The following is a 27,847-nucleotide window of genomic DNA, read 5'->3' on the forward strand; positions in this document are numbered from 1 at the left end:
CCATTGTCTGGATCTAAATGATCCTTGAGATTGCCTTCTACCCCTCGGGCACCTGTATCTACCTCTGAGGTCTGTCCGTGGCTGGAAAGGACCAATTTTTTGAAGGCCAGTTTCTGCTGAAATGTGGAGGTTGTACCTGTAGGAAATCTTTTACTGTTTGCATTGATCTTGCCTTTTCCTCCATTTTCTTTAATACCTCCTCAGCTTTAACACCAAACAATACATCTTTTTGAAGAGGTGCATCTAGTAATTTAGCTTTGACATGATCTGGTAAGGTTTGCTCTTTGAGCCAAGCATGTCTACGTATGACAGACCCTGTAACAGCAGCTCTACATGAGGCCTCTAAAGCATCAAAACCACATTGCAAGGTATGTTTACCCACTTGCTCAGCACTATGCAACAAATCCTGCAACTCCTTCAAGTCTGGTTGTTCAGGTTGTGTCATTTTGCTTTTCAACTGAGATAACAAAAACTGTTGATACTTTAACATATGGAACTGAGAGTTTAATGCCCTCATGGTTAAAGTGGCTGAGGTGTATACCTTTTCCCCCCACCTTTCTAAAGCTCTGGAATCTCTCTCTGAAGGTAATGGATTTTTGGCAGTAGAGGCCTTAATTCCCTTGGGACCCTGTGAAATAGTTTCTGGGTCAGCAGCATGGCTTTTGTATAGGAATTGGTGTGAATCAGGAACCCGGTAATACCTGTCAGGTTTAACAGGAGCTGCAGGTAAAGAATCTGGGTTAAGGCTGGCCTCTGAGTACACATCATCTAGTATGTCCAAGACAGGAGGGATAGCCAGAGGCCTGTGCTGAGGAAGCAAGAGAAAATCCTTGAGCCTTTTCTTGGAATCTGAGTAATCTTGGCCTTCCCAGGGGAAGTGTTCCCTCAAGGTATGTAAGGTTTCCCCAAAAGAATAGTCCTCAGAGGGGGAGACAGAGGGAATGGACTCCTCCGCATCAGAATCTTCAAAAGGGGAGTATGAATATTCCTGGTCCTCAGAATGTTCTGAGGTAATAGAGGCCTGGTCTGAGGAAGGGTAGTCTTCCTCCAATCTGGGCCTTTTGTCCGAGGGGGGTTGAGAACCCCTGATAAGAGTAATCAAATCCTCAGCCATTTTGAGCATCTGTTTTTTAGGCATGGAGCCTTGAGAGGGGCTCTGTGGAGCTTGTCTTTTAGTTTTCATGGCTGCTTTAGATTTTGTGAAAGCCTTAATGGAAAAAGAAGAAGGCCTGAAGACACCTTGAGAGGTGGCTGGCCTGTCTAAACTCTGAGTTTCCCCGCCAAGAGTGGCGTCGGTATCTGTAGTCGGGGTGGGGGCCGAGGAGCCTGCGACCTCGGGCACAGAAGACACCACTAAAGAAGCGTCATCGGTACTCAGGTGCTGCGTAGGCACCTCGCTAAGAACCGGAGCACCTGTAGCCGGCTTTAGCGTGGTGTCGGTAGAAGTCGCGGACCTTGTATGTCGGTCCTTATCTTTGCGTCTTTTACTCAAAACTGGAGTCGGAGTATCCGACGACATAATGTCATTACATTTTTTACCAAAATAGTGTTGGGCGAACTCTGCCCGACGCTTAATAGTGCGTTTGTTGAATCTAGCACAAAAACGACAGGCCGAGACATCGTGGTCTGGGCCTAAGCAAGGAATGCAGAAGGAATGGAAATCCTTATGCGGTATTTGCTTCCCACATGAAATGCAATTATTAACTTTGTCTGAGGCAAGATAAGTTTCCCCAACGGGGTACTTAGCTTTCAAGAAGACTTCGGCTGAAAAATATTTGTAATCTCAGGAGCTGGCCGACCGGCACTTGCGAACTGCTTCTGCTTCGGGCACCGCGTGGCAAGAAAGACAAAAGAAAATGGCGTTGGCTGGTTCTTTTATACCCCTGCCGCACTGACGTCAGGGAAGAAGCGACGACATCTGACGCCGGACCTAGACTTTGGAATTCGGCTGACCGAGGACCCGCCTGACAGCAGGATAACCCATCTGTTATGACTGCAGCTGTATGCACGATGAACATCCCATAGTTACAGAGACCCCTGAATGCCATTGAGCCTCTGCCAGCTATGACTGAAATTAATGCTGAGCCTACCCTGGAGGAACTCGATGATGCACTAAAAGCACTCTCTTCAGGAAAAGCCCCCAGGAAAGATGGTATTCCCTCTGAAATTCTTAAATGTGCTAGCGGTAACCTAATCTCAGAGCTGCATGTAATACTTTGCCAATGCTGGAGAGAAGGTAGTATATCGCAAGATATGGGGGATGCTGACATACTTACTATCTACAGTATTATTATATTATATGACAAAAGTGATTAACAAGTATCGTGGCATCTCCCTTCTCTGTACCATGGGGAAGCTGTTTGCACGTGTTGTCCTGAAGAGGTTCCACATTCTTGCAGACAGAGTTTACCCAGAGTCTCAGTGTGGGTTCAGAGCTGGGTGGTCTACTGTAGACATGGTTTTCTCTGTTAGGCAACTACAAGAAAAGTGCAGGGAGCAGAAAAAAACCTTTGTACACTGCTGTCATTGATCTGACCAAGGTGTTCGACTTTGTCAGCATGAAAGGTCTGTTTGCAATTCTGGCAAAGAGTGGCTGTTCTCCAATACTGCTTACCATTATCAGGACCTTCCATGAAGGCATGAAGGGGAATGCCATGTACGATGGATCCAAATCTGAACCTTTCGAGGTTCTTAGTGGAGTAAAGCAGGTATGTGTGTATTGGCTCCAACATTGTGTGGTATCTTCATTTCAGTTATGTTGAAATTTGCTTTTGGAACTGCTACAGAAGGTATCTTTCTCCAAACCAGTATAGACGCCAACCTCTTCAAACTGACAAGAGTTAGATTGAAGCTCAGGGTGCTTAGGAAGCTTCTAAGGGAGTTTCTGTTTGCTGATGACACAGCTGCTGTGGCTCACACTCAGCAAGAACTTAAGTCACTCATGACTCACTTTGCGGATGCATGTATGGAATTTGGCCTCATGATCAGCTCAAAGACAACTCAGATGATGGGCCAAAATGTGGGCAGTGTGCCATCAATCATGGTGAGTGACTATGAGCTACAGGCTGTCAATGAGTTCATGTATCTAGGCTCTACAATCTCTCACAACTTGTCGCTTGACAGCGAGATCAACACGCACATTGGAAAAGCCGCTACAACATTTTCCAGGCTGACACAGTATGGGCTAATAATAAGCTCACTGTGCACACCAAGGTGCAGGTTTAATGGGCTAATAATAAGCTCACTGTGCACACCAAGGTGCAGGTTTAATGGGCTAATAATAAGCTCACTGTGCACACCAAGGTGCAGGTTTAATGGGCTAATAATAAGCTCACTGTGCACGCCAAGGTGCAGGTTTAATGGGCTAATAATAAGCTCACTGTGTACACCAAGGTACAGGTTTAATGGGCTAATAATAAGCTCACTGTGCACACCAAGGTGCAGGTTTAATGGGCTAATAATAAGCTCACTGTGCACACCAAGGTGCAGGTTTAATGGGCTAATAATAAGCTCACTGTGCACACCAAGGTGCAGGTTTACACACCCTGTGTTTGTACAGGCTAAGAATAAGCTGACTGTGCAGAGCAAGGTGCAGGTTTAACAGCCTGGGCTAATAATAAGCTCACTGTGCACACCAAGGTGCAGGTTTAAGCCTGTGTTTGGGCTAATAATAAGCTCACTGTGCACACCAAGGTGCAGGTTTAATGTGTTTGTACAGGCTAATAATAAGCTCACTGTGCACACCAAGGTGCAGGTTTAATGGGCTAATAATAAGCTCACTGTGCACGCCAAGGTGCAGGTTTAATGGGCTAATAATAAGCTCACTGTGCACGCCAAGGTGCAGGTTTAAGCCTGGGCTAATAATAAGCTCACTGTGCACACCAAGGTGCAGGTTTACACATGTTGTACAGGCTAATAATAAGCTCACTGTGCACACCAAGGTGCAGGTTTAATGTACAGGCTAATAATAAGCTCACTGTGCACACCAAGGTGCAGGTTTAATGTTTGTACAGGCTAATAATAAGCTCACTGTGCAGCCAAGGTGCAGGTTTAAGCCTGTGTTTGGGCTAATAATAAGCTCACTGTGCACCAAGGTGCAGGTTTAATGTGTTTGTACAGGCTAATAATAAGCTCACTGTGCACGCCAAGGTGCAGGTTTAAGCCTGTGGGCTAATAATAAGCTCACTGTGCACACCAAGGTGCAGGTTTAACAGCCTGTGTTTGGGCTAATAATAAGCTCACTGTGCACACCAAGGTGCAGGTTTAATGGGCTAATAATAAGCTCACTGTGCACACCAAGGTGCAGGTTTAATGTTTTGTACAGGCTAATAATAAGCTCACTGTGCAGACCAAGGTGCAGGTTTAATGTACAGGCTAATAATAAGCTCACTGTGCAGACCAAGGTGCAGGTTTAATGTACAGGCTAATAATAAGCTCACTGTGCACCAAGGTGCAGGTTTACACAGCCTGTGTTTGTACAGGCTAATAATAAGCTCACTGTGCACACCAAGGTGCAGGTTTACACAGCCTGTGTTTGTACAGGCTAATAATAAGCTCACTGTGCACACCAAGGTGCAGGTTTAATGGGCAAATAATAAGCTCACTGTGCACACCAAGGTGCAAGTTTACACAGCATGTGTTTTGAGCACATTACTGCATGCCAGTGAAACATGGACTCTGCATTCAAAGTAGGAGCAGTGGCTCAATGTATTTCATACGTGCTGCCGTAGGCATGTACTTGGTAGCTCATGGCAAGACAAGAAACCCAACAGCACAGTGTTTGAGAGGACGGGCACCACCTCCATGCTCACCCTCCTGAAATAGAAACACATGCATTGGTTGGGTCATGTCTCATTAATGATGAATGATCAAATACCAAAATGCCTCCTTTTTGGAGAGCTGAAATCTGGAATGAGGCTGAAGGAGTGATCCAAACTGTACAAGAAGGACATATGCAAGCATAACCTTAGTGCATTCTCCATCAGTATGAACTACTGGTATTCTCTCACCTCTGACAAGAGTGTCTGGAAGAAGAAAGTGAAGGAAGCTCTCATTATATATGAAACCATCTTGGCAAGGAGAGGAGAAGACAGCCCTCAGGAGGATCCATGCCCATGATACCAAACAAACATCTGCCTACTGTTGCAGACTGTGGAAAGAGAAATAGTTAGAAAAAAGACAGGTATATGGGCCACATCTTCAGATGAAAAAATAAGACAAAAAGAAAGTCATACAGTATAAAAAGAAGATAAGTATGGAAAGAAACTGCTGGGGTGAGGGGGGAGGTGAAAAGACCCCATTACATAGGTAGTATACATTAGCTGATAGGTGAAAGCAGGGTAGCTGAAGGTTTATGTTGTTATGACTTATGCTGTATGTTGACAAAGCATTTATATGCACATATATATTTGGTGTTAATGTACAAAAATATGCAAAATAAATATAAGTGGTTGAATCAAATGAGGAACATCTGATAGCAGTGGATGACTCATGCTGTTTACCGATGAAATGTTAATGTGTACAACATGCAAAGTTAGACACGTCTAAATCAAATGAGTACCATATGAAAGGTCAAAATAAGAAAAAATAATAAATGATCACTGCCACGAATATAAACGAAAGGTGACAAGAAGGATTCTGAAAGGTAACAAGAAGGCTAAGAAAGTGGTATAAAAAGAAGTTATGTTCTTACCATAATGTTCCATCTGTGTTGTTGATCTTCATTTATTCATGACGGATAGGTCTTGGTTCCATTCTTGGAACTGACTCGGCCGATATAACAAGCTCGCTCCACCCTAAAACTCTCGAGCTAAGATTACCCACAGTGGTACTCTCCTCATTGCCTCAGATCGAGTTTGCCCGTAAGGAAAGAAAGCAGAGGCTTTGTCTGAGCAAAAACCCTATTCTGAAACCAGGACCAAGTCCGAACCTCCAGGAGTCTTTCGGAGGGGGTAGGAGGGTGGAATGTGATGAATGAATGAAGATCAACAACACAGATGGATTGTTATGGTAAGAATATAACTGCTTTATCTGATGTTGTTAATCTTCATTCATTCATGACGGATGGGACAGACTCCCTAGCTACTTTACGTCCTGGGATCTACGGAAGGATATTCCTGAGCACCACTGAGCCAAAGGATGCTCTCGCCCAGGAGACCAAGTCCAATTTGTAATGAGTGACAAAGGTATGAGGAGAAGCCCAAATGGCTGCTGCACAAATGTCATCAATAGAAGCTCTAGAATGAAAAGCCACTGAAGTAGCAACCGAGTGGGTTGAATGCACCTTTATTTTCATAGTTAAATGCATTTGGTTCTGTTGATAGACAAAAGAGATGCATACTCTCAGCCATTTCGCCAAGGTGACTTTAAACACTGATCTTCTCAACTTGGGTTCTGAGAAGGACAGGAATAACTGGTCAGATTTTCAGAAAGATTTAGTCCTATCCAAATAGAAGCATAATTGTCTATGTACAGCCAATAAATACAAACAATATTCTCCTTTATTTGAAAAATTTGGGAAGAAAACTGGCAAGTCAATGGATTGATTAATATTCAACTCTGAGACAACCTTGAGTAGGAAGGATGGGTTAGTTCGAAGTGATTCTCTCTCTCTCTCTCTGTGGAAAACAATGCAAGGGCGTTTTACGCACAAAGCCTGTAATTCTGATATTCTACTTGCTAAGGAAATGGCTACCAAGAAAAAAGACTTCCAAGACAAGAATTTTATGTCACAATTTGCCACAGGCTCAAAAGGGATGACGACTCAAAGATTGTAGGACCATCATGAGATTCCAAGGTTCAATGGGCTATGGTGGTCTTATATGTAAAACCCCTTTCAAGAAGGTTTTACAGAGGCAATGAGATACTAAAGAGGAATCCTGGAAACCATTGTAAAAATCTGACATAGCTGCTAACTGGACCCGTATAATAAAAGCTGAAGCTCCTGAATGCAGTAAGGTTGATAAATACTCTAAAACTGAACTGATCGGAGCTGAGAAGGGATCTATTCCTTTTTCCCAGAGACCAAAACACAAATCTGTTCCATTTACTATAATAAATCTTCCTGGTGGATGGTTTATGGGAAGCCAGAAGTATTTTTCGAATGGGGAAAAGAGGTTATTTTGTCTGGCAATTACTGGAAGTGGAGGAACCAAGCTGTCAGCTTGAGGCTCGATAGGTTTGGATGGATCAACCCCTGTGGGTGTGACAGAGGTCCTGGAGTTGAATCCAGAATCCATGGTCGGTGAACCAGGTGAGGCCAAGGGAAAGGGAACCAGACTTGCTGGGGACAATAGGGTGCAATGAGGATTACTTTGCTTCTCAACCAAAGAGTTTTCTTTACAAACTGTGGTATCAGAGGAAAGGCATACAGTAGTCCAGGGGGGCAGTCGTTTACTAGACCATCCCTCGGGGACTCCCTTGAGGAGGATCAGGGCAAATTAGTTGCTGCATTTGTGGTTGGTGGGGGATGCGAATAGGTCGCAGCAAGGCTGGCCTCAGTGACAGAAAATCTCTGTCACTACCACTGGATTGAGGGACCACTTGTAAGACAGGAGAATACATCTGCTCAGTTTGTCTGCACTCATGTTGGAATTCCTGGGAATGTGCACTGCTACTAGAAAGCAGTTGGAGGCTATTGCCCACTGCCAAATTCTCATCGCTTCCCGACACAATGGGCAGGATCTGGTTCCCCCTTGTTTGCTGATATACCAGACGACAGACATTTTGTCTGACTGGATAGCAATTGTCCCCAACAGGACAGCAGAGTGGAATGCTTCCAATGCCAGAAGCACAGCCCTCAGTTCTAGGACACTGATATGCAAAAATTGGCCTCCACTGGGGACCAAGTGCCTTGGACTGTCTTTCCTTGAAAATGCCCCCCACCCCATCAGGGATGCGTCCATAGTCACTACGGCCTTGGGCTGAGGGGGGTGAGAAGGGACGACCTCATAACTCCATTTCTGACTTCATTCACCAGTTCAGATCCTGCTTGCAGCTGTTCGTTATGTGGATCGGATGAGACATACGATGTGTTAATAGGGACCACTGTGATGCTAGGAGCCACTGTAGCAATCTCATGTATAGTTTTGCTAGAGGAACTATAGTAATTGTTGCTGCCATTGATCCTAGCAGTTGAAGGACTAAGCGAGTTGGGACTTTGTCCTGAAAGAGTATCACTCGGAGCTGAGATCTTAGTCTCTGAAGCCTGTGAAGGGGAAGGGTGACCAGGCAAGACCCTGTGTCGAATGTTGCTCCTACGAATTCTAGGCTTTGAGCAGGTACTAGTTTTGACTTCTCTTTGTTTACTGAGATCCCCAAGGAGCTTCCTAGCGGTAGAGTGTAGTGCAAGGCATGAAGCAGTAGATGCTTGGTTGGGGTGGTAAGGAGCCAATCGTCTAGATATGGAAACACTCAGAATTCCTGCAGTCTCAGGTGAGCTGTTACCACTGCCATACATTTGGTGAACACTCTGGGGGCTGTGGAGAGACCAAAGTGCAGTGCTCAAAATTGGTAGTGATTGGCTCCCAACATGAAGCGGAGAAATTTCCTGGAGCGTTTGTCCATTTTTATATGCTAATACATGTCCCGGAGATCTATCTAGCACATCCAGTCATCTTACTCCAGAAACAGGGGGATAGACTGAACCGTGACCATCTGGAATTTGGCTTGTCTGGCTTGTCTGACAAACTGGATGATGAACCACAAACTCCAAGCCAGTCACGGTGCAATTCAGTAGTGCACTTAATAAAACAAATCCACAAAACGTTATTCTCTAGTGCCTCAGAGCTTGATTCGCCTTTATCAGAGTATACACATATATATGTATACAGGGTACATATATTAATACTAGTATACATAGAAAATTTAAAGAAACTAATTTTATTTTACATGGAGAAAGTTTTCATCTGCCTATTACCATTAAATCCATCCCTTATGGTGAATTTTTAAGGGTGAAAAGGTTATGTAGTGACCCGGTAGAAACAAAGAAGGAATTAAATGAAAGTTATAGAAAACTTTGTAGAAGAGATTATAAGGAGGCAGATGTGAAAAAAAGTTTGGACAAGGTTATAAAGAATAAAGGGAATGGAAAGAGGTTTGGGAAAAGTAATGATGAAAAAGAATGCATATATTTCACCTTGACTTATTCTGTGTTGTCGGAAAAGATAATGGAACAAGTTAAGTACTTCTGGAATGTGGTGAAAGGGGAGGTGGGTTTTTTACACTGCAAACAAGTGTGCTTCTCCTTAAGAAGAGGGAGAAGCTTAAAAGATGTCTTAGTACACAGTAAGTTTAAAATGCCAATTATAACAATTAACAAACAGATAGATAAGCAGGGAACTTTGATATGTGGAAAGTGTAGTGTGTGTAAATATGTAGTGAAGGAATTTGGAAGTATAAATGGAACAGTATTTCAAACTAATGGAACATTTAACTGCAATACAGAAGGGGCTGTTTATGGGCTAAAATACACATGTGATAAATTTTATGTAGGAGAAACTAAAAGACAATTCTCCTGCAGGTTAAAACAGCATATAAGAGATACAAAAAATAACAAACAGACAAGCCCTATAGCAGTGCATTTTAACAAATGTCATAATGGTAACCCGGTAGGGTTGCAAGCCACTGTGTTAGATAGGGTAGAGATGAATTTATATATGAATGAACAGCAAGTTAAATGTTTATTAAGAAAAAAGGAAACTATAATGATTTTGAAGTTTAAAACAATGAGCCCAGTGAGTTTAAATCAGGAATGTATGTGGAAAAGTGTGCTGTGAAGCAGCAATGTGTGTTTTAATGGGGAATTGATTAATTTTTAACTGTTTAATTATGTAATTGGGTAGCTAAATAAGTATAAAATGGGGGGATGTGATTATGTGAATGTATACTCTGATAAAGGCGAATCAAGCCAAGGCACTAGAGAATAACGTTTTGTGGATTTGTTTTATTAAATACACGACTGAATTGCACCGTGACTGGCTTGGAGTTTGTGGTTCATCATATTTTTGTGCATTGAGAAGTGGTTTACATTGTCTGACAAACTTGTTTAGGATGCTGAGGTCCAAAACTGGCCTCCAGTCCCCCGTCTTTTTTGGCACTAAAAAGAACTTTGAGTAAAATCCGGATTCTATCTGGTCTGACTGGTAACTGGATGACTGTTTGTTGGGGCAGCTTTCGGATTTCTTGTGCTGCTACATCTCTCTGACTGGGTGGAACGTCGGGGATATGCCTTTGCGGCTTCGGCTAAAGATCGAATGGGATGTGATGACCTCGGGTAATTATTGTCTGCACCCAGGAATCTGTCTTTATGAACGCCACATTAAATGGTGCAGAGAGACTCATCCCCCGACGGCTTCCAGAGGCAAGCAATCGGGCCACTCTTCAGGAGCACTGATAGGGCTGCCCAGAAAAAGAATCTCTGGACCCCTGGCTAAGCAGACCCCCTTTGCCTCGGGAGGAGTGTGTGTGTGTGTGTGTGTGTGTGTGTGTGTGTCTTCCTGATGACCCCCTCTGCCTCGGGGGGCATGGGGTGTCTTCCTGATGAGCTCCCCCCTCTGCCCCAGGGAGAAAACGCGCTATGTGTGTAAGGGAAAGGCCCTTGGGATTTCCTGAACCACATCTTTCCACTTCTCTGATTCCTAGAGTAGGAACATTGGGGAGTGGAAAAATGTACATCCACAGCAAACAGGGTCTTGCCGTCCTTCTCACACCTGGCTAGCATGTCTTTAACCTTTAGACCAAAAAGAGAGAAGGCATTAATGGAAGCGTTGATGAAGGAAGACTTAAAAAGGTCCGCAATGTCTCACAAGTGCATCCAGGCGTGATGTTTCATGACAATTCCTGCACCTGCTGCTCTGGCCACCCCGTCAGTTGTACGGGAAAATCAACCGCATGGACGAGTTGGATATGGATTCCAGGGTGGCAAGCTGTGAGGCAACTTTGTCATGTACCTCATCAGACATAGCTCCTGCCAAAGTCCCTGACAGTTCCATGATCAGGTCTCTCTGGAGATGGGTAAAATGTGCCAAATAGTTCAATGACCATATGGCAAAGGTCGGTGAGGCATAAACCCACTTCCCTAACCTGTTCATCATCCAAGATTCCCTGTTTGGAGGCTGGACAGCAGGACTCTCCTCAGAGTTCTTTCCTTGTGGCTGCTGCTACCACCATAGTGTCTACTGTCAAGCCTTTGGACCAATGTGGGTGATCCTCTGGAGGGGAGCGTATTTTGTCCGGTCTCTGGGGGATTGGCTCAATGGTGTCAGGAGTCGTCCAAGTGTGCTGCACGATGAGCTTGACTAACTCATCTGCAGGTGGGGTTACCCAGGAAGTAGAGGATCAAGCACGGAAAGCTTGCAAGAGTACAGATTCCTCAGAAGAAGGGTTGGTGTGCTTCCAGTCACCCCTCTGTTTCAGTATCTCCAGTATCTCACAAAGGAGACATCCTCAGGGGGCGACCGTAAGGACTCTTCCCCTCATCATAATCCATATCTTCAGTGAGAGATTCCTCAACGGAATCTATGTGCTTCCTCTTGCACAATCTCTTGTGGGGTGGCTCTTCAGGGGGAACATCTGAAGAGGACTCCGAAGAGAGAGTAACCCTGAGATATGGTATCTTGTTTCTCCCATGCCTGATGTCCCAGCATACTAGACTGGGTCAGCTGTGAACCAGAAAGTGTGTATATGTGGCATTCCGGCACCAAAGGGACCAACTGTGAACCTGCTGAGGCAAGTGTCCCCTCCATAACCTGAAAGGCAGGCCCGCCCAAAGAGGGATGGGAGCCCAGAATTGAGAAAGACAACCTCGGAGCCGGGGTCACACCCTGCTCCAATGAGCCTGCCTCCAGAGAAGGAGCTGAGAAAGGACTCAAACCTGCCAGAGCAACCAGAACCATAGACGGTGGCTTAAAGAAAATCGGTGCCATACTAGGAGTCATGGTGCCAACAGACCAGTCACGGTCTCGAGGGTGGGTCGGCATCGATTGAGCCGTGGACTCTGGAATCATGGTAAGATCCACCAGCGGAACCGAAGAAGCTGGCACTGGGATAGCTGCCTGCATCGAGGGCTCCCAAACCAGCAGGAGGTTGAAGGAGGAATATATGTTGGAGTCTTTGGAGAAAAGTCCTTTGCAACAGGTGGGAGGGAGGTTTTGATGGAGTTGGGATGCCTCTGGCCACTAGGAACTGATCCATAACTTTCACTACGTCGAGCTCCAAAAGGGTCCTGGTGGAACGGATTGACATCCCCAATGGAGATTCAGACTGATCAAGCAATGGACTTAGCTGCTGTTCAACAAAGGGGTCAACTGATGAGAGAATATCTGTCCCTGGCTAGTGTCTCAACCTTCAGCACTGTTGAGATTGGAGGGAGGCAGTGACTGGTTTTAATGGAAAGACTATTTTTGGTACAGAGAGGGTCTGTGGTACCGTGGAATGGGTTGTTACTGTGGGAGAAGTAGCCATTTTGGTTCCGTGGTCAAGGACAGCACCATGGATGGAGTTTGAGATTCTGGTGCCAAGACAGGTGTCAAAATCATTTTTGCAATTTTTAGTTTTGGTTGCATATGAACCTGGGCCTTAGTGATTTTCAATTCCTGAGGATGAGGAGATGACTGGCTCGTCTTCTTCAACTCTTTTTTAGCAGGGGTTGAGCCCTACACCTCAGATAAAGCCTCCGAGAAAGGTTTTTTTTAAAAGACCCTTCAGAATTAGTTTATTCTTGCGCTCGGCTAAGGTGCGGGCACTAAAGCCCTTACAGAGCCCGCATGGGGGTTGAACTTTTAAGTGTGGTACCCCCAAGACAATAGACACAGGAGAGATGGCCATCAGAGTTTGGCATCTTCCTGCCACATTTATCACATTGTTTAAAGCCAGTAGTGCCCTTTTTGTCCATCATTATAGTAATATCCAGATAACAGTAAACCCCCAGCAATGAAAAAAACAGCAGTTCAACAGTAGCAAAGATATACTGTCATGACAGGCCACACACACACATGCACAAAGAAAATATTTTTTTTTATATTATATTACCAACAATGGTAAATGAGGGAAATACCCTAAAAGATATCAACGATAGCATGTGTGTGTGTGTGTATATATATATATATATATATATATATATATATATATATATATACACACACACACACACACACACACACACACACACACACACACACACACATATGGGTTCACTACATAAGATAGAAAACCCATAATACTGACGACCAGAATCCCAGGCCCACAATACCAACAGACCAGAAACACGAAATGGCACAATCCCAAAGCCCAAAATACCAACTAAATGCTTCCTAGCCCTGCAACCCCATAGAAGAGTGTGAATATCTAAAATAAAAGAGAACTGTTACCAGTGGATTCCTGTACGACGGCTGACATAGCAAACATGGCTGACCAGCATTATGATGTGCCCGGAGTCATGGGCGAGCTATATCCAAGACTGAAATCCCAGAAGTGCAAGGAGGTGCTCATCACTGATGGTTACGTATACCATCTGGAGAGAAAATCACACAGCAGACATTACTGGTGCTACAAGGGAAAGCACAGCAATAACTGTAGAGGCAGAACAGTGACGGAATCACTTTCCGAAGGTGAGAAGTCAAGTAGATGTCACACAACCATGTAGGGGATCCATTAGAGATTGAGAGGTATAACGTGTATGGTACCCTCAGGGAAAAGGCTGCAATGTCCAGGGATACCCCATGCCTCTTAGTAAACAAAGCAATGGCATCAACGTCTCTATGCTGTGTACATAGCCTGCCTAACAGGAAAGCAATGTTACAACAGATCAGGCGTGTGTGCTATAAAACTACATGTGAGACGCATATACCTGATTCAACTTTGGAGACCTTGGATTTAAGTAGATTTCTGTTACAATCGGTGAAATTTGTAGTAAAATGGGCTGCAGACCCAGCATCAGGTACATATGTACATGTGGTTGTGTTCAGTACTGTAAATAATCTGCATGATTTGAGTGTGGCCACCATCTAGTTAATGGATGGCACATATTTTTGTAAAGGCGCCATATGCCGCCAATTGTACAACATACATGGGATAGTAAAATGCTCTGGTTATAGTAAAAGTGTCCCATTAATCTACTGCCTGATGTCTAAGAAGTCCTTGCATGCGTATAATATGTTATAGCACTGTGTGTTGTACCTATTTGCTTCCCAAAACTTTAAACTGTCTCTGCAATACATTTTGTGTGATTATGAGGTTGCTGCTATTAAGAGTGTGAGACTGAACTTTAGTAATGTGACAGCTAAAGGCTGCCTATTCCATTTTGGACAGAACATCTGCCGCAAGGTTCAGCAACTGGGATCGGGTAAGATCAATGTCATACATTTCAATTAGCTATTAAGTCACTAGTTGGACTGGCATTTTTGCATGAAACGGAGGTTATAACTACATTTAATGAACTAAAGGATTCCCTTCCTGAGGAGGGTTAGGACATCATAAGATATTATTTTCAGACTGGTATGTCTTCGGCCGTTCACGGAAATTTGCAACAAGATCTACTTCAGTAACATGGTTTCCACTGCTGTTCCCGATACAATTCTGGAACATTTCAGAGTTTAACAGGTTGTTCCTGCCACTAACTCAAAATTCTGTAGAGGCGTGGCATCGCCGTTTGAAGTGTCTCCTAGGTAACAGGGCAACGGACCTATCAGTATTGATGTCATGCTTGGCTAAGGAACCGACTAGTGGGAATGGTTTACGTGAGTGTCTTGTAGCAGGATGTCCACCCTCACCGAAACGAAGGAGGTTTCTTGAACAGCAAAACAAATTCCAACATATCCTGGATAATAAAGATGAGTACACCTCTATAGAGTTTGCAAAGTGTATTGCTTGTCTACTGAAAATGTGATGTTAACGCTGCTGTTGTGCTATTATCTGTGCATTTATGTCTGTACTGTTGCGTTGATGTATTATACGTCTGTGGTGCTTTGTGGAGACAACTGCTGTTATGTCTGGAATGACACGAGACTTCGTACCATACTTTGGTGTTTGGGGATTGGGATGATTCAATGACACTGTCAGTCCTCTTTCTGTTTAAGACTACAAACCTAGGTGTATTAGGACAAGATGTGTTGTATGGTGTTAGTATTAGATGTTGTACTGTACATCTCAGCTGTCGGGATCATGTTTTCGAGATTTTGGGCTGTCAGTATTCTGGGCTTCGGGATTGTGCCGTTTCGGGTTTCTGGTCTCTCGGTATTGTGGGCTCGTGATTCTGGTCGTTGGTATTATGGGTTTTCGATCTTATGTAGTGAACCCACATATATAGCTATCTATATATATATATATATATATATATATATAAAAATATATATATATATATATATATATATATATATATACATATATATAAATTACCAAAGAGTAAGGGAAGGGAGGGGCCTGTACCAATGATGGTACTAAGAAATACCGGTAAAGGTAAAAGGGAAGGAAATTTTCACTCGCACAAGAAGTAAAGTATCACAAAGTATAAACGACTAAGAATAAAGGAGTTATAAGCTACTGGAAAAGCAAAACGTCAATATTTAGAGAAAAAATTAAACACTTCTGTTGACAGCTGGTCTGAAGCGACTTGAAAATCTACGCAGCAAACGAGATCTGAGGAGAGGGGCACTATGAGTAATTTTAGCTCAACAGTTTTTGGCTGGTGCAAGTCGGTTCCGAGGATGGAACCCAGACCCATCCATCATAAATGAATGAAGATTAACAACATCAGATCTTCAGTTAGAAAATGTGGACAAAATATCTGGCAGAGAAAGCATCAATGGTTAACCTGGTCAAGAAGGACCGGCACTCGTGCGAACTGCTTCTGCTTTGGGCTCCTCTGCAAGAAAGACTGATGTAATGGCGTCAGCTGCCTGATTTTATACCAGTGACAACCTGACATTAGTCCTGGAGCAACAGCAACCAACGCAAAAATACTAAGCCTCTTGTATTCGGGCCGAATGAGGGCTGCCCCTGGCAGGATAACCTAAGTGTGATGATGTAACTGTGAAACACGAAGAATATCATTGGTTAACCTGGTCAAGAGGGACAGGAGATGAGCCAGTGAGCCTGGAGGTGCTTTTCTGGGTTTTCTTTGAACGATGTGGGGCTTTCAGTTTGTCTTAAGTGTGTGATCTTGTTTCACAGTTTGCTAACTGAAGGTGAGTACATAGCTTTCCTATAATTATTGTGATGTATGCTGGTTGTTTATTTTGGGATTATACATCTCTGGATAGAGAGAACCACTAAAATAATGGTGCTTATGTGGCATTTGTCATGGTGATACAGGATAAAATGGACCAATATGAGCTGGGAGTATTTAAAGTAGTTGGGGAATTCTGCCAACCTGAGTTCCTTAAGGGCAGTATGGCAGGAAATTTTGCAATTGTGCTATAACACTGATAAAGCTTATGGGCCAGATTCCAAAAGAATTGCTCTCACTGCAAGTCTGCCCTGATTCCGAAAGACTCACTCTCAGTGTAACTGACTCACTTCAGTGTAAGACGTATCCATAAACAGGCTTACATCAGACACCAAATTCAAAAATACCTACTATCAGTGTGAGTGGTCACTTACACTAAGAGCAAGTCTTTTGGAATCGGGCCCTATTTACCTGTAGGGTATGGGAGGTGGAGGAAATTGGGGCTGCATACAGCATGCTTAACAAAAAAAAACCTTTGGAAGCTAGATATTTCTGACATTGTTTAAGGATCCTAGTTTTTGAAGTGTCTTCTTAATGACATTACTTATTTGCAGGTCACTTTTTAGGTTACTGATGGTCACTCTGGGTAGTTTTGTTCTGGGTACTATGTCCAATTTGATGTTCATTGGGCAACAGTATAGTTAGTTTGGCTGAACACTGAGGCACACATACGAGAAAGAACAGCACTATTTTAGTCTTTTTTGGATTAAGTAGCGCTCACACTGCTCTGGACAGAATCTGAAGTAGCAGAAAGTCCTTTTGTTCTAGGACTGAAGATCCAACAGGTGGGCTTAACAGATTAACATGGAGTCATCAGCATACTTGACTTTTGTGGACAGTCCAGTAGAAGTTTGAAATTTAATGATGAAAATGTTAAACGCTGATGGTGCAAAGTATTGGCCCTTGTGGGGCTCCTTGATAAGAAGGAAGGTAGAAAAAGTTGTTTGCCATTTGACAAACAGAGTGCAGTCTGTGAGGCAGCTTTTGAGCCATGCAAGGCTTCGCAAAGACACTGAGTTTTTCTAGTATTTGTAGGAACTTAGAGAGGGATAGTGTGTCAAATACCTTTGACAGGTCTAGAAAGGTAGCTGAGACTTGTTGGTTATTGTCATGATATTGGCTTATGTTATCCAGAAATGAAAGTAAGACAGTTGTACTGGTAACAGGATGGCTCGCCCACAAGCACAGGAGCTACAAATTTGTTGAAACTGTGCTGAGATGGGGTGGGGGGCTAACATGTTATCCAAAACTTTCAAAATCACAGGTCGTTACCTATGGTCACTCCAAGTGGTTTTGTACTGGGGACTATGATATTTTGACTTCTTGAATGTTGTTAGAGTTTCAAAGGATTAAGTACAAAACTCTGTTTTTGCACACAGACAAGAAAATGACAACTGGTGGCATCCTGACAAAGCTGCATCAGCTTTGAAAAATTTTCTTTTCATAGTGATTTTAAACTTTAGGTCAGAATGGCCGATTGCTGAGACAATTATGCTGTGGGAATCTACATTTTATACATCACGCTTCTGTTTTAGTTTATAGCTGTGCTTTTATCTACATTTAACTATTTTAAGCTGCTCTCACCCTAGCAAATAACATACTTTCTGCATGTCTAGCGGTTTGAAATGTTGTTAGAAATGTTATACAAACCTTTGAACTTTGCTTGTGTTTAGTACGAGCAGTTTGTGAGTGACCTTCATCTCTTACTTCCTCCTTCCTCCTCCTCCTTTTTGACATCTTGTTTTCAGTCCTTTCTTTCTGTTTATCAATAATTCTGTGGAGTCTGGAAATTTGTGGTTGGACAGAAACTCTGTGGGGTCCAAAAGCTCGAATTAGCCTTGCTGTGTCTATGGTAGAAATGGTGCTGTTCGTCTCAGTTTGGGTCCAGGATTCTGCCTCTGTCTGTGTTAAAGTTTCAGAGTCGGTAGTTATGTTGATGGTCCCCATTTGATGGCCAACTGTAGATGATATGTCACTAATGCTGTCAGATTTATATTTGTGTTGCAAGATTCTTTTGATATGATCTGTACAGAGCTCCTTTTCAGGTTTTTGTATCAGTGGTGTGTGGGCCTGGAAAGGTAGTTCATCGTGACCAGATTCAGAGTCCAGCCTGACTGTTTTCAGCGACTCTCTTTCCCTTTTTCTGGGATGCTCTTGTTGCCATGTATCTTGCTCTTTACCACTGCGCCACTCTTCTTGTTCGGAGATCTGCAGCATATGCTGGACAGGGTTCTGAAGCAGTCTTGCCAACCTTTCCAGACGTTCAACCAACGAAAGCTCCCCTTGTCTGCTGACTTCAAAACTGTTCAGTTTTTTCTGCCTTTGTAAGAATTTCTTCCAGAGCTCATCCAAACTACCATTAGTCTGCACACTTCTGTTACTTGGAAGTTCCTGAAGCTGCTTTTGCATACCATCAGTTGCCCTGCTCCTAGCAAGCTCACAGTGGTGATTTACCAGTGGTTTTGCATGCTGGAGTTCTTCTGTCCCACTTTCTCTAGAAGTGTCCGAAGCAGAATGTGTATCACAGAAACTGTGGTCAGCTTCAGCTCTCAACGCAGAGAAATGCTGTGCTCCTCTCTTCCTGTGTGTGTAACCTGTTTCTTTAGCTGTGTAATTTTTCAAATGCAAAGTGCCTTTTGACTGCATTCCTTCCTGTCCTACTGTGTAATGAGCAGGATAAGACGTACTTTTGAAGCGTAGTTCTTTCTCATGTAGTCCCCACTTGTCAATCATGTAATCAGGATACTGATGACTATCTCTGAATCTTGCCCCTTCCTGAAAAATACCTTTCTGGCTGTGCTTAAAATCTGTGGAGTGAGGAGTGGTTCTGAAATGCACCCCTTTCTGACCAGTATCATCAGGACCGACCCTCACGTTTTCATGATCTGCTATCTCCTGTTTGCCTGGAGAGGAACTCTTGCTTTGAGGTTGTAATGGATACTTAATGTAAGACTGCACTGGGGTCAAAGAAGCAGAAGCATCTCTCTTTTCTGATGAAACAGGCTGCTTGGAACCTGTTATCAAAAAGACACAAGAAAATATACAGTTAATGAAGAGTTCAAAACAGCCACTACAGTGCTGGGCAACCATATTATTTAAGATACATGATAAAGAACTGTTCAAAAAATACAAATAGTTTTAACTGAGTGCACCTACAATTTGTACATCTTGCAGAAAACTGCTACATTACAACAGTCCTGGTGGCAGTGAACACCGTACAGTTTCTGAAAAAGAGGATCCTGTCGCAGCATGTTGCTTTACTTGATAAAGTGTTTAAGCAGGTGAACGAAGAGGAAGAATTTTGTAACAAGAAGACATGTTAAGGAAGGTCTTGAATCTGCTTGCATACGTAACACAAGAAGGGCATTGTGATGACCTTTGGGAGTCACAAATGGGAGCCTGGAAATGCTCCAATGGGATAAGTGCTCTACCCTCGTCAATAAACAAAGTAAGTAAATTAACAAATACATATGTACATCGAATGTGTTATGCACATCAGTGAATTCAGTTTTAAACACCTGTAGAGTCCTTCATTTGACACTGTTCTGTGTGAATAACACACACACACACACACACACACACACACACACACACACACACACACACACACACCATTTCCCATCATTCTCTTCTTTTCTTCTCACCCTTTATTTAACAAGTTTTAATTTTCCATTTGAGCACCAATAATTAACATTTCTGTATGGGACAATTCAGCTAGAAGTGTACTTCTTGCTCTCAGTTTGTATACTTAGCTATATAATTTTTTTTACCAAGACTTTGTGCTTAACAACATGATTTTGGCTCTGTCCAGCAAACAATGTTTCTATGTTTCTATTAACAACAATAATATCTGACAGATGATGGACAGCACAGTTGTTTTTCACACAAATTAACCCAAGATTCCTAAAGTACAGTTTTGTACCTACCATAAATGTAGATGTTCGAGTGTTCACACTGCTGCAGTCATTACACACGGGTTATCCTGCCATCAGGCGGTCCCACAGTCAGCCAGAGTTCCAAAGTCTTCATCCGGCGTCGGTTGCTGTTGCTTTTTCCCTGACGTCAGTGCGCCAGGGGTATATAAGATGCATCCAACGCCATTTTTCTTCAGTTTTTCTTGCCCCAGATGTCAGGTGCCCCCAAGCAGGTAGGCAATACATATTGCTAATAAAATATATACATATAAAATGTAAGCAATACCTTCAGTTACAAGCAAATACACCACAAAGGTTGTATAGGATAGAAAGGCATAGATAAGTCCAGCTAGTTCAGAGGGGATGGAGGGAGGGTAACTTGGACTGCAGCAGTGTGAACACTCGAACATCTGCATTTATGGTAGGTACAAAACTGTGCTATGTTCATCGTGTTACACTGCTGCAGTCATTACACTTGGGTAGAATCCCAAAGCTAAGGTTGGGTGGCTGGTCTATAAAGAGTTAGGATTGGCTATGAGGCCCTGCAGAACTGCCGTAGCAAATCCTGCTCTGGATTTGGAGTAGAGGCAAGTGGTAATGCTTAGTAAAGGTGTGCACTGATCTCCAAGTTGCAGCCTCCAAAATTTCCTTGGTAGGTACTCCTCTGAGAAAGGCTGTTGAAGTGGCTCTTGCCCTGGTGGAATGTGGCCTAATGTTATTAAGGACTGATTTTCCATGCTGTGTGTAGCAGTAATGAATACAGTGTCCTATCCATTTGGATATAGTCTGATTTGAGATAGCCTTGCCCTGTGATCCTGCAGCATATGCTACAAACAGTTGCTCAGTCTTCCTGAAAGCTTTTGTTTTGTCCAAGTAGAAGCATAGCTGCCTGTGTATGTCCAAAGAGTGCAGAAGTACATTGATTTTGTGGCAGGTCTGGCGTTCATTTTAGCCTTGGTAAAGTATGAAAGTGGAACCTGTAACCTTGAGACACAATATTCAGAACCCATTTGTCTTGGGTGACTGTTTGCCAGTTTTGAGAAAAAAGTGCTAGTTTTCCCCCTAAGGGGGCTGCCAAAAGGGAAGTGCTTGGCGTACGTTGGGGGAAGTCATTGGGACTGTTTCCTGTAAGGTTGGGACTTGTCCTCACCTCCCTTCGGGGTTGAGGTGCCCCACTGTCGTTGTCTGTTTGAGCCTTGGGTTTGAGATCTGCCCCTTGGGCGTCTGTATCTGCCTCTCTGTGGCCTGTCTGACACTGGAAAGGACCAATTTTTGTTGGCCAATTTCTGCTAAATCGAGGTGGCTGTACCTGTAAGAAATCCTTGACTGTTTGCATAGATTTAGCTTTATCCTCCATTTTCTTTAACACCTCTTCTGCCTTAACATCAAACAAGGTATCATGCTGTAAAGGAGCATCCAATAATTTTTCCTTAACATGATCAGGTAAACTCTGTTCCTTTAACCAAGCATATCTTCGAATCACAGAACCTGTAACTGCGGCTCTACAAGAGGCCTCTAAAGAATCAAAACCACATTGCAGAGTATGTTTTCCCACCTGTTCCACTGCATGCAATAAATCCTGTATTTCTTTATAGTCAGGAGCTTCTGAGCTCGCAAGCATTTTCTGTTTTAACTGAGCTATTAAATATTGTTGGTACTTAAGCATGTGAAACTGGCAATTTAAAGCCCTTACTGCTAAAGTTGCAGAAGTGTAAACTTTCTTCCCCCATCTATCCAAAGCTCTGGAATCTCTGTCAGAGGGTACTGGATTTTTTGCAATGGAAGCCTTAACCCCTTTTGGACCCTGAGAAATAGTTTCAGGATCAGCAGAAGGGTTTTTATAAAGAAACTTGTGAGAGTCAGGGACTCTGTAATACCTATCTGGCTTGGCTGGTGCAGGGGGCAAAGAATCATGAGATGAGCTGGATTCAGAGAACACATCATCCACAATATCTAGCACAGGCAGAATAGCCAGGGGCCTGTGATGAGACAATAAACGGAAATCCCTGAGCCTTTTCTTGGATTCTGAATAATCCTGACTTTCCCAATGGAAATGTTCCCTCATGGTATGTAAAGTTTCCCCAAAAGAATAATCCTCAGGAGGAGAGGCTGAAGGGATAGATTCTTCAGCATCAGAGTCCTCATAGGGGGGTAGAGAGTATCCCTAGTCTGAAGAGGAATCAAAGGAAATGGAAACCTGAGCAGAAGAATCATAGTCTGTATCCTGCCTAGGCCTTTTCTCAGGAGGGGGATGGGAACCCCTGATTAGAGTAATGAGGTCTTCGGCCATTTTAAGCATCTGTTTCTTAGGCATGGAGGACTGTCCAGGAGAATGCTGTACTTGCTTCTTTGTCTTTAATGGTACTTTTGTCTTGGCTGTTGCTTTAATGGTAAGTTGTGAAGGTCTGAAAACACCCTCAGAAGCCGATGCCTGCTCAGCGGCTCCGGACCCATCTGAGGGATTAGTTTCCGTAGGCCCAATACCTTGAGGTTCCAGAGGCCTAATTGTCTCCACGTGGGAGTCGGAGGTGGCCTGTGGCTCTGAGGTAGCGGGTGTCAGGGGCTGCGAAAGCGCCTCACTGAGAACCGGTGACTGGCCTAGAAGAGGTTTCGTCATCAGTTTTGGACCTCGGGTGCCTGTCTTTATCCTTGTCTTTGCGTTTTTTCGGAATTGCGGTCGTCGGTTAATCCGACGGCATAATATAATCGAACCTTCGGCCAAAGTAGTGCAAAGCAAAATTAAAATGTCTTTTTATAGTGCGTTTGTTAAATCTAGCACAAAACCAACAACTAGTGACGTCATGATCATGGCCTAGGCATGGAATACAGTAAGAGTGGAAGTCCTTATGAAGTATTTGCTTCCCACAAGAAATACAATTATTAACTTTTTCTGACATTGGTCTGAGGCAAGAAAAATGTTTCCCCAACGGGGTACTTAGTTTTATTGAAGACTTCGGATCTGAAATTCGACTTCGAAAATCTCAGGAGTCGGCCGACCGGCACTTGCGAACTGCTTCTGCTTCGGGCACCGCGCGGCAAGAAAGACTGAAGAAAAATGGCGTCGGATGCATCTTATATACTCTTGGCGCACTGACGTCAGGGAAGAAGCGACAGCAACCGACGCTGGACCAAGACTTTGGAACTCTGGCTGACTGCGAGACCACCTGACGGCAGGATAACCCAAGTGTAATGACTGTAGCAGTGTAACACGATGAACATCCCCTATTCCATACATTCCTTTCAACAATCCCTTCCTAAATATCAAAAATAGTCCCATTTTTCATGTACACGAGTCTCGGTGTCAGTTTTATGGACCTCATCAGTTCTAAACAGTACATCCAACTTTACTAATTTCTGTAAAGTCACTTGCTAGACATTTTCATAGATTAAATTCAGCTTTCTGTTGAAAATGTAAAAATAAATTTAAGTTGCTAGCCCCATAATTTCAAAAGTTACATCCAGAAAAGTTTCACCTGATAGGTCTTATTTTAGTTACCATAAAACTCAAGGGTATAACCGATTCATGACATGCAACTTATTTATTGTGTATCCTGCAGAAAGAATGAATTTCCCTGTCACCATGTCCAAATATCCCCTAGTCAGTATTAAATTACACCTGGTCTCTACTGAAAATAGGGGTTAAGTGTCATGGGACTAACTCGGTCAACAAAAGTAAATAAATGAATACATAAGTGAACTACTTATGTGCTCTGGCATTGTGAACAAACTTGGGGTAAGTATAGTGGTGCAGAAAAAAAAAAGTCTAATCTTCTTCACTAGTCTACAGATTTGGGGGGGGGTCTATAAATAGGGTGCTGTTCTTCTCCAGCTTCTCATTCAAAATGGAGAATGTGCTAATTAAACATATTTGGCACATTAGACTACCCTTGGTAGACTATCAGTATTTAAAACTTGACTTTTTACTGAAATTACCAACTTTGATTTTTTCCTAATGACTCTGTTTCTCAAGTGGATATTTTAATGGACTGAGCAAGCTGATGTAAATAAGGAAAGTACAGTTGTGTACACTTACCATAAATGTAGATGTTCGAGTGTATTCACTGTTGCAGTCATCACACTTGGGTTATCTGCCTGCAGGTAGCCCTCAGTCGGCCCGAATACCAGAGACTTAATATTTCTTGTGTCGGTTGCTGTCACTCCAGGTCTGACGTCAGGTCGTCAGGGGTATAAAAACATGCAGCTGACGCAATTACATCAGTTTTTCTTGCCCCAAATGTCAGGAGCCCCCCCAGTAGGGAGCTAAGCTATGATGGAAAAATCTCGACCAGTAAAAAGTAAATACCTATACCCCTGCAAGGGGTGAGTAATATACACAGAGAGGAGAGAGAGAGAGTGAGAAGGGGGCTGGAGGGAGGGAAACCAGTACTGCAACAGTGAATACACTCGAACATCTACATGTATGATAAGTGTACACAACTGTACTATGTTCTTTGTGTTTCACTGTTGCAGTCATCACACTTGGGTTGATTCCCAAAGCTGTAGAAAGGGTGGAGGCAGTCAAGAAGTGTTTGGGCTGGCTAGTGTGCCCTGCAGGACTGCAGTTGCAAAACCCGCCCCGGATTTGGAAAATATAGGCAGGCGGCAATGCTTGGTATGTGTGTACAGAGCTCCAGATAGCAGCCTCCAGAATGTCCCTGGTAGGGACTCCCCTGAGGAATGCTATAGAGGTAGAAGTTGCCCAAGTTGAATGTGTTCTGAACCCCTGAGGGGTTGATTTCCCATGGTGTTTGCAGCAGGAATGGATACAGTGTGCTATCCATTTGGAAACTGTCTGTTTGAAATGGCCTTGCCCTCTGCCCCTGGTGCAACACTGAGTAGTAACTGTTCAGATTTCCTGAAGGGCTTAGTCCTATCCAGGTAGAATCTGAGCTGTCTGTGCACATCCAAGGAGTGCAGAATCTCTTCCCCTTTATTTTGAGGATTAGGGAAGAAGGTTGGCAAATGGATATATTGGTTGAGAGCCACACTGGACACCACTTTGGGCATAAAGGAAGGATTAACCCCGAGGGAGACCCTGTCAGCATGAAAAATAATGAAGGGTTCCACGGCCATAAGTGCTTGTAGCTCAGACACTCTTCTCGCTGAAGTGATGACCAGGAGTAATGCTGTTTTCCAAGAGAGGAATGCTGCAGGCTCAAAAGGGGGCAGTGTGAGCTTTTCCAGTACAAAGTTAAGGTCCCAAGCAGGGGTGGGTGCTCTCCTTGGTGGCCTTAAGTTGTCTGCCCCTCTCAGGAACTGTCTGATGAAAGGGTGAGAGAATAGGGGTGGCTCATTGCTGTAATGAGCTGAGTTGGCAAAGGCATGGATTTTAATGGAGGAAAAGGAAAGGCCTTTGTGGAAGAGATCTGCTAAGTAATCCAAGATTAGAGGTAGGGAAGGCAGAGTTGTGTCCTCTCCTTTAGATTGAATCCAGGAGCAATACATTTTCCACTTATCAGCATAGGATTTCCTTGTACTGGGTCTTCTGGCTTCAAGAATGACGTTCAGTACCTGCTTGCTTAGGCTGGTCATTGGGGAAGAATTCAAGGAATAAGCCAGGCTGCAAGATTTAGGGTTTGCAGTTGCGGATGCAAGATCTGTCCCCCTGCTGAGTGAGCAGGGTGGGGCTCTGGGGTAGGTGCCAGGCTGTGCAGGAGTGGGTACCAGTGCTGGTGTGGCCAGTCCGGGGCAATCTGAATTGTTCTTGGTTTGTCCTGTCTTATCTTGAGCAATATTCCTGAGAGAAGGGGCAGAGGGGGAAATGCATAGATTGAGAGGTTTACCCACTGGAAGGATAGGCCATCCACCTTCCAGGCCCTGCTGTGAGGTGTCCTGGTGCAGAATTTGCTGAGCTGGTGATTGCAGGGGGAGGCAAAGAGATCCACCTCTGGGGTCCCCCACTTCTGACTCAGAAGGCTGAATGTGCTGGGCTCTAACTGCCACTTGTGTGGGTCTAGGAGATTTCTGCTTAAGTCATCGGCCAGTGAGTTTTGTCTGCCTGGCAGGAATTGAGCTTGGAGAAGGACCTGCATGTCCAAGTGTTCCACAGGGCCATGGCTAGCCTGCAGAGTGGGTAAGAGTGGGTTCCCCCTTGCTTGTTGATGTACCACATAACTGTGGTGTTGTCTGTTTTTATTAGCAGGGGTCCTGGTGAGAGTAGGGATCTGAAAGCTGTTAGTGTGTGCTGCACAGCTAGCATCTCTTTTTGGTTTATGTGCAGATGAATTTGACTTGGGCTCCAGTAGCCCTGAATGCACTTGTCGTCCAGGTGTGCCCCCCAGACATAGTCTGATGCATCTGTGGTTAGGGTCTGGGCGGCGTGGGGTTGAGTAAAGGGTAGTCCCTTGTTGTGGTTGCATGCTGCTGCCCAAAAATAAACTCTGTCCTTAGACAAGGTATGATAGGAATGACGGTTTCCAGGTCCTGAGAATGTTGGCACCAAAGAACTTTTAAGTACCCTTGAAGTCTCCTCATATGCAGTCTGGCATATGGAATTAGTAGGCTGCATGAGGCCATGAACCCTAGGGCCTGCAGGATTTTCCTTGCGAATAGCTGGGTTCTGGTGGTCATTTGACTGAAGTAGTTTGTCAGACAGGCTTGTTTTTCTGGTGTAAGGAATGCCATCTGGGATGCTGTGTCCAAGCTTGCTCCCAGGAATACAATCTTTTGACTGTGGACTAGTTTTGATTTCTTTTCATTGATGGTATACCCCAGGGAGGCATTCATTACAGTGTGGTTTTGACACCCTAGAAGCATCGCAACAGCAATTCCTGTCTGCCTGAATCAGGCATTCGTCCAAGTAGGGGTACATTTGAATTTTTCTGTCTGTAGTAGGCAATGACTGGAGCCAGGCATTTTGTGAATACTCTGGGAGCAGTGGATAAGCCAAAGGGAAGTGCAGAGAACTGATAATGCATAGATCCTGCCATGAAGCGAAGATATTTCCTGCATAAGTCCCTTATAGGGATGTGCAGATAGGCTTCTTTTAAGTCTAGGGTAGCTAACCAGGCATCTTTGGTCAGCATAGGAAGAAGCTGCTGCAGGGTGAGCATTCTGAATTTTGGTACCACCAGGAATGTGTTTAGAATGGAAAGATCTAGGATTGGGCACCAAGTACCCTCTTTTCTGGGTACCAGGAAAAGTCTGGAATAGAACCCTTGACCTATCTGTTCTGCAGGAACACGCCAAATTGCCCTTATAGAGAGCAGGGATTGAACTTGGTTTTGTGCCTCTGCCCACTGGTTTGGAGGAAGGTCTGGGAACCATTTTGGGGTTGGCAGTGAGTGAAGTAAAATTTGTACCCCTTGGATACAATATTGAGGACTCATCGGTCTTCGGTGATGGAAGTCCGTTTTTTTTGCATGATGGGCAAGTTTTCCTCCTAGGAGCACAAGCAGTTGGGCAGTGATGGGGAGTGGAGTTGAAAAGTTATTGAGAATTCTTCCCATAAGGGGGTGGCTTAGCACTCCTTGTTTTTGAAGTGGAGGCACTCCATTGCTTAGATCTCTGCATACCCTGAGACTGTAGTCTGGGGGGGGGTCTGTTTTCCCTGGGTCTAGTTTGAGATGGCCTTGAGGGGGCTGGAAAGGACCAATGTTTCGAGGGGCAATGCCTACTGAATCTAGGAGGCTGTACTTGCAAGAAATATTTGACTGTCTGCATAGATTTAGCTTTTTCTTCCATCTTTTTAAAAACCTCTTCTGCTTTGTTG

At 43.9% G+C, this 27,847-nt stretch overlaps 1 protein-coding gene across 1 annotated transcript in view; it reads right to left on the reverse strand.

Annotated features, from left to right (window-relative positions):
- The window catches only part of ALMS1 (ALMS1 centrosome and basal body associated protein), a 958,782-nt gene that overhangs the window by 267,244 nt on the left and 663,691 nt on the right, over positions 1 to 27,847 (reverse strand). The window contains exon 9 of the mRNA XM_044063634.1: positions 17,873 to 19,236. Within this exon, the coding sequence (XP_043919569.1) occupies positions 17,873 to 19,236 (1,364 nt within the window). The remainder of the gene's footprint in view (positions 1 to 17,872; positions 19,237 to 27,847) is intronic.

This window comes from Protopterus annectens, chromosome 2.part1, assembly GCF_019279795.1.
Source record: "Protopterus annectens isolate FY-2018-M chromosome 2.part1, PAN1.0, whole genome shotgun sequence".
Taxonomy (NCBI): domain Eukaryota; kingdom Metazoa; phylum Chordata; order Ceratodontiformes; family Protopteridae; genus Protopterus; species Protopterus annectens.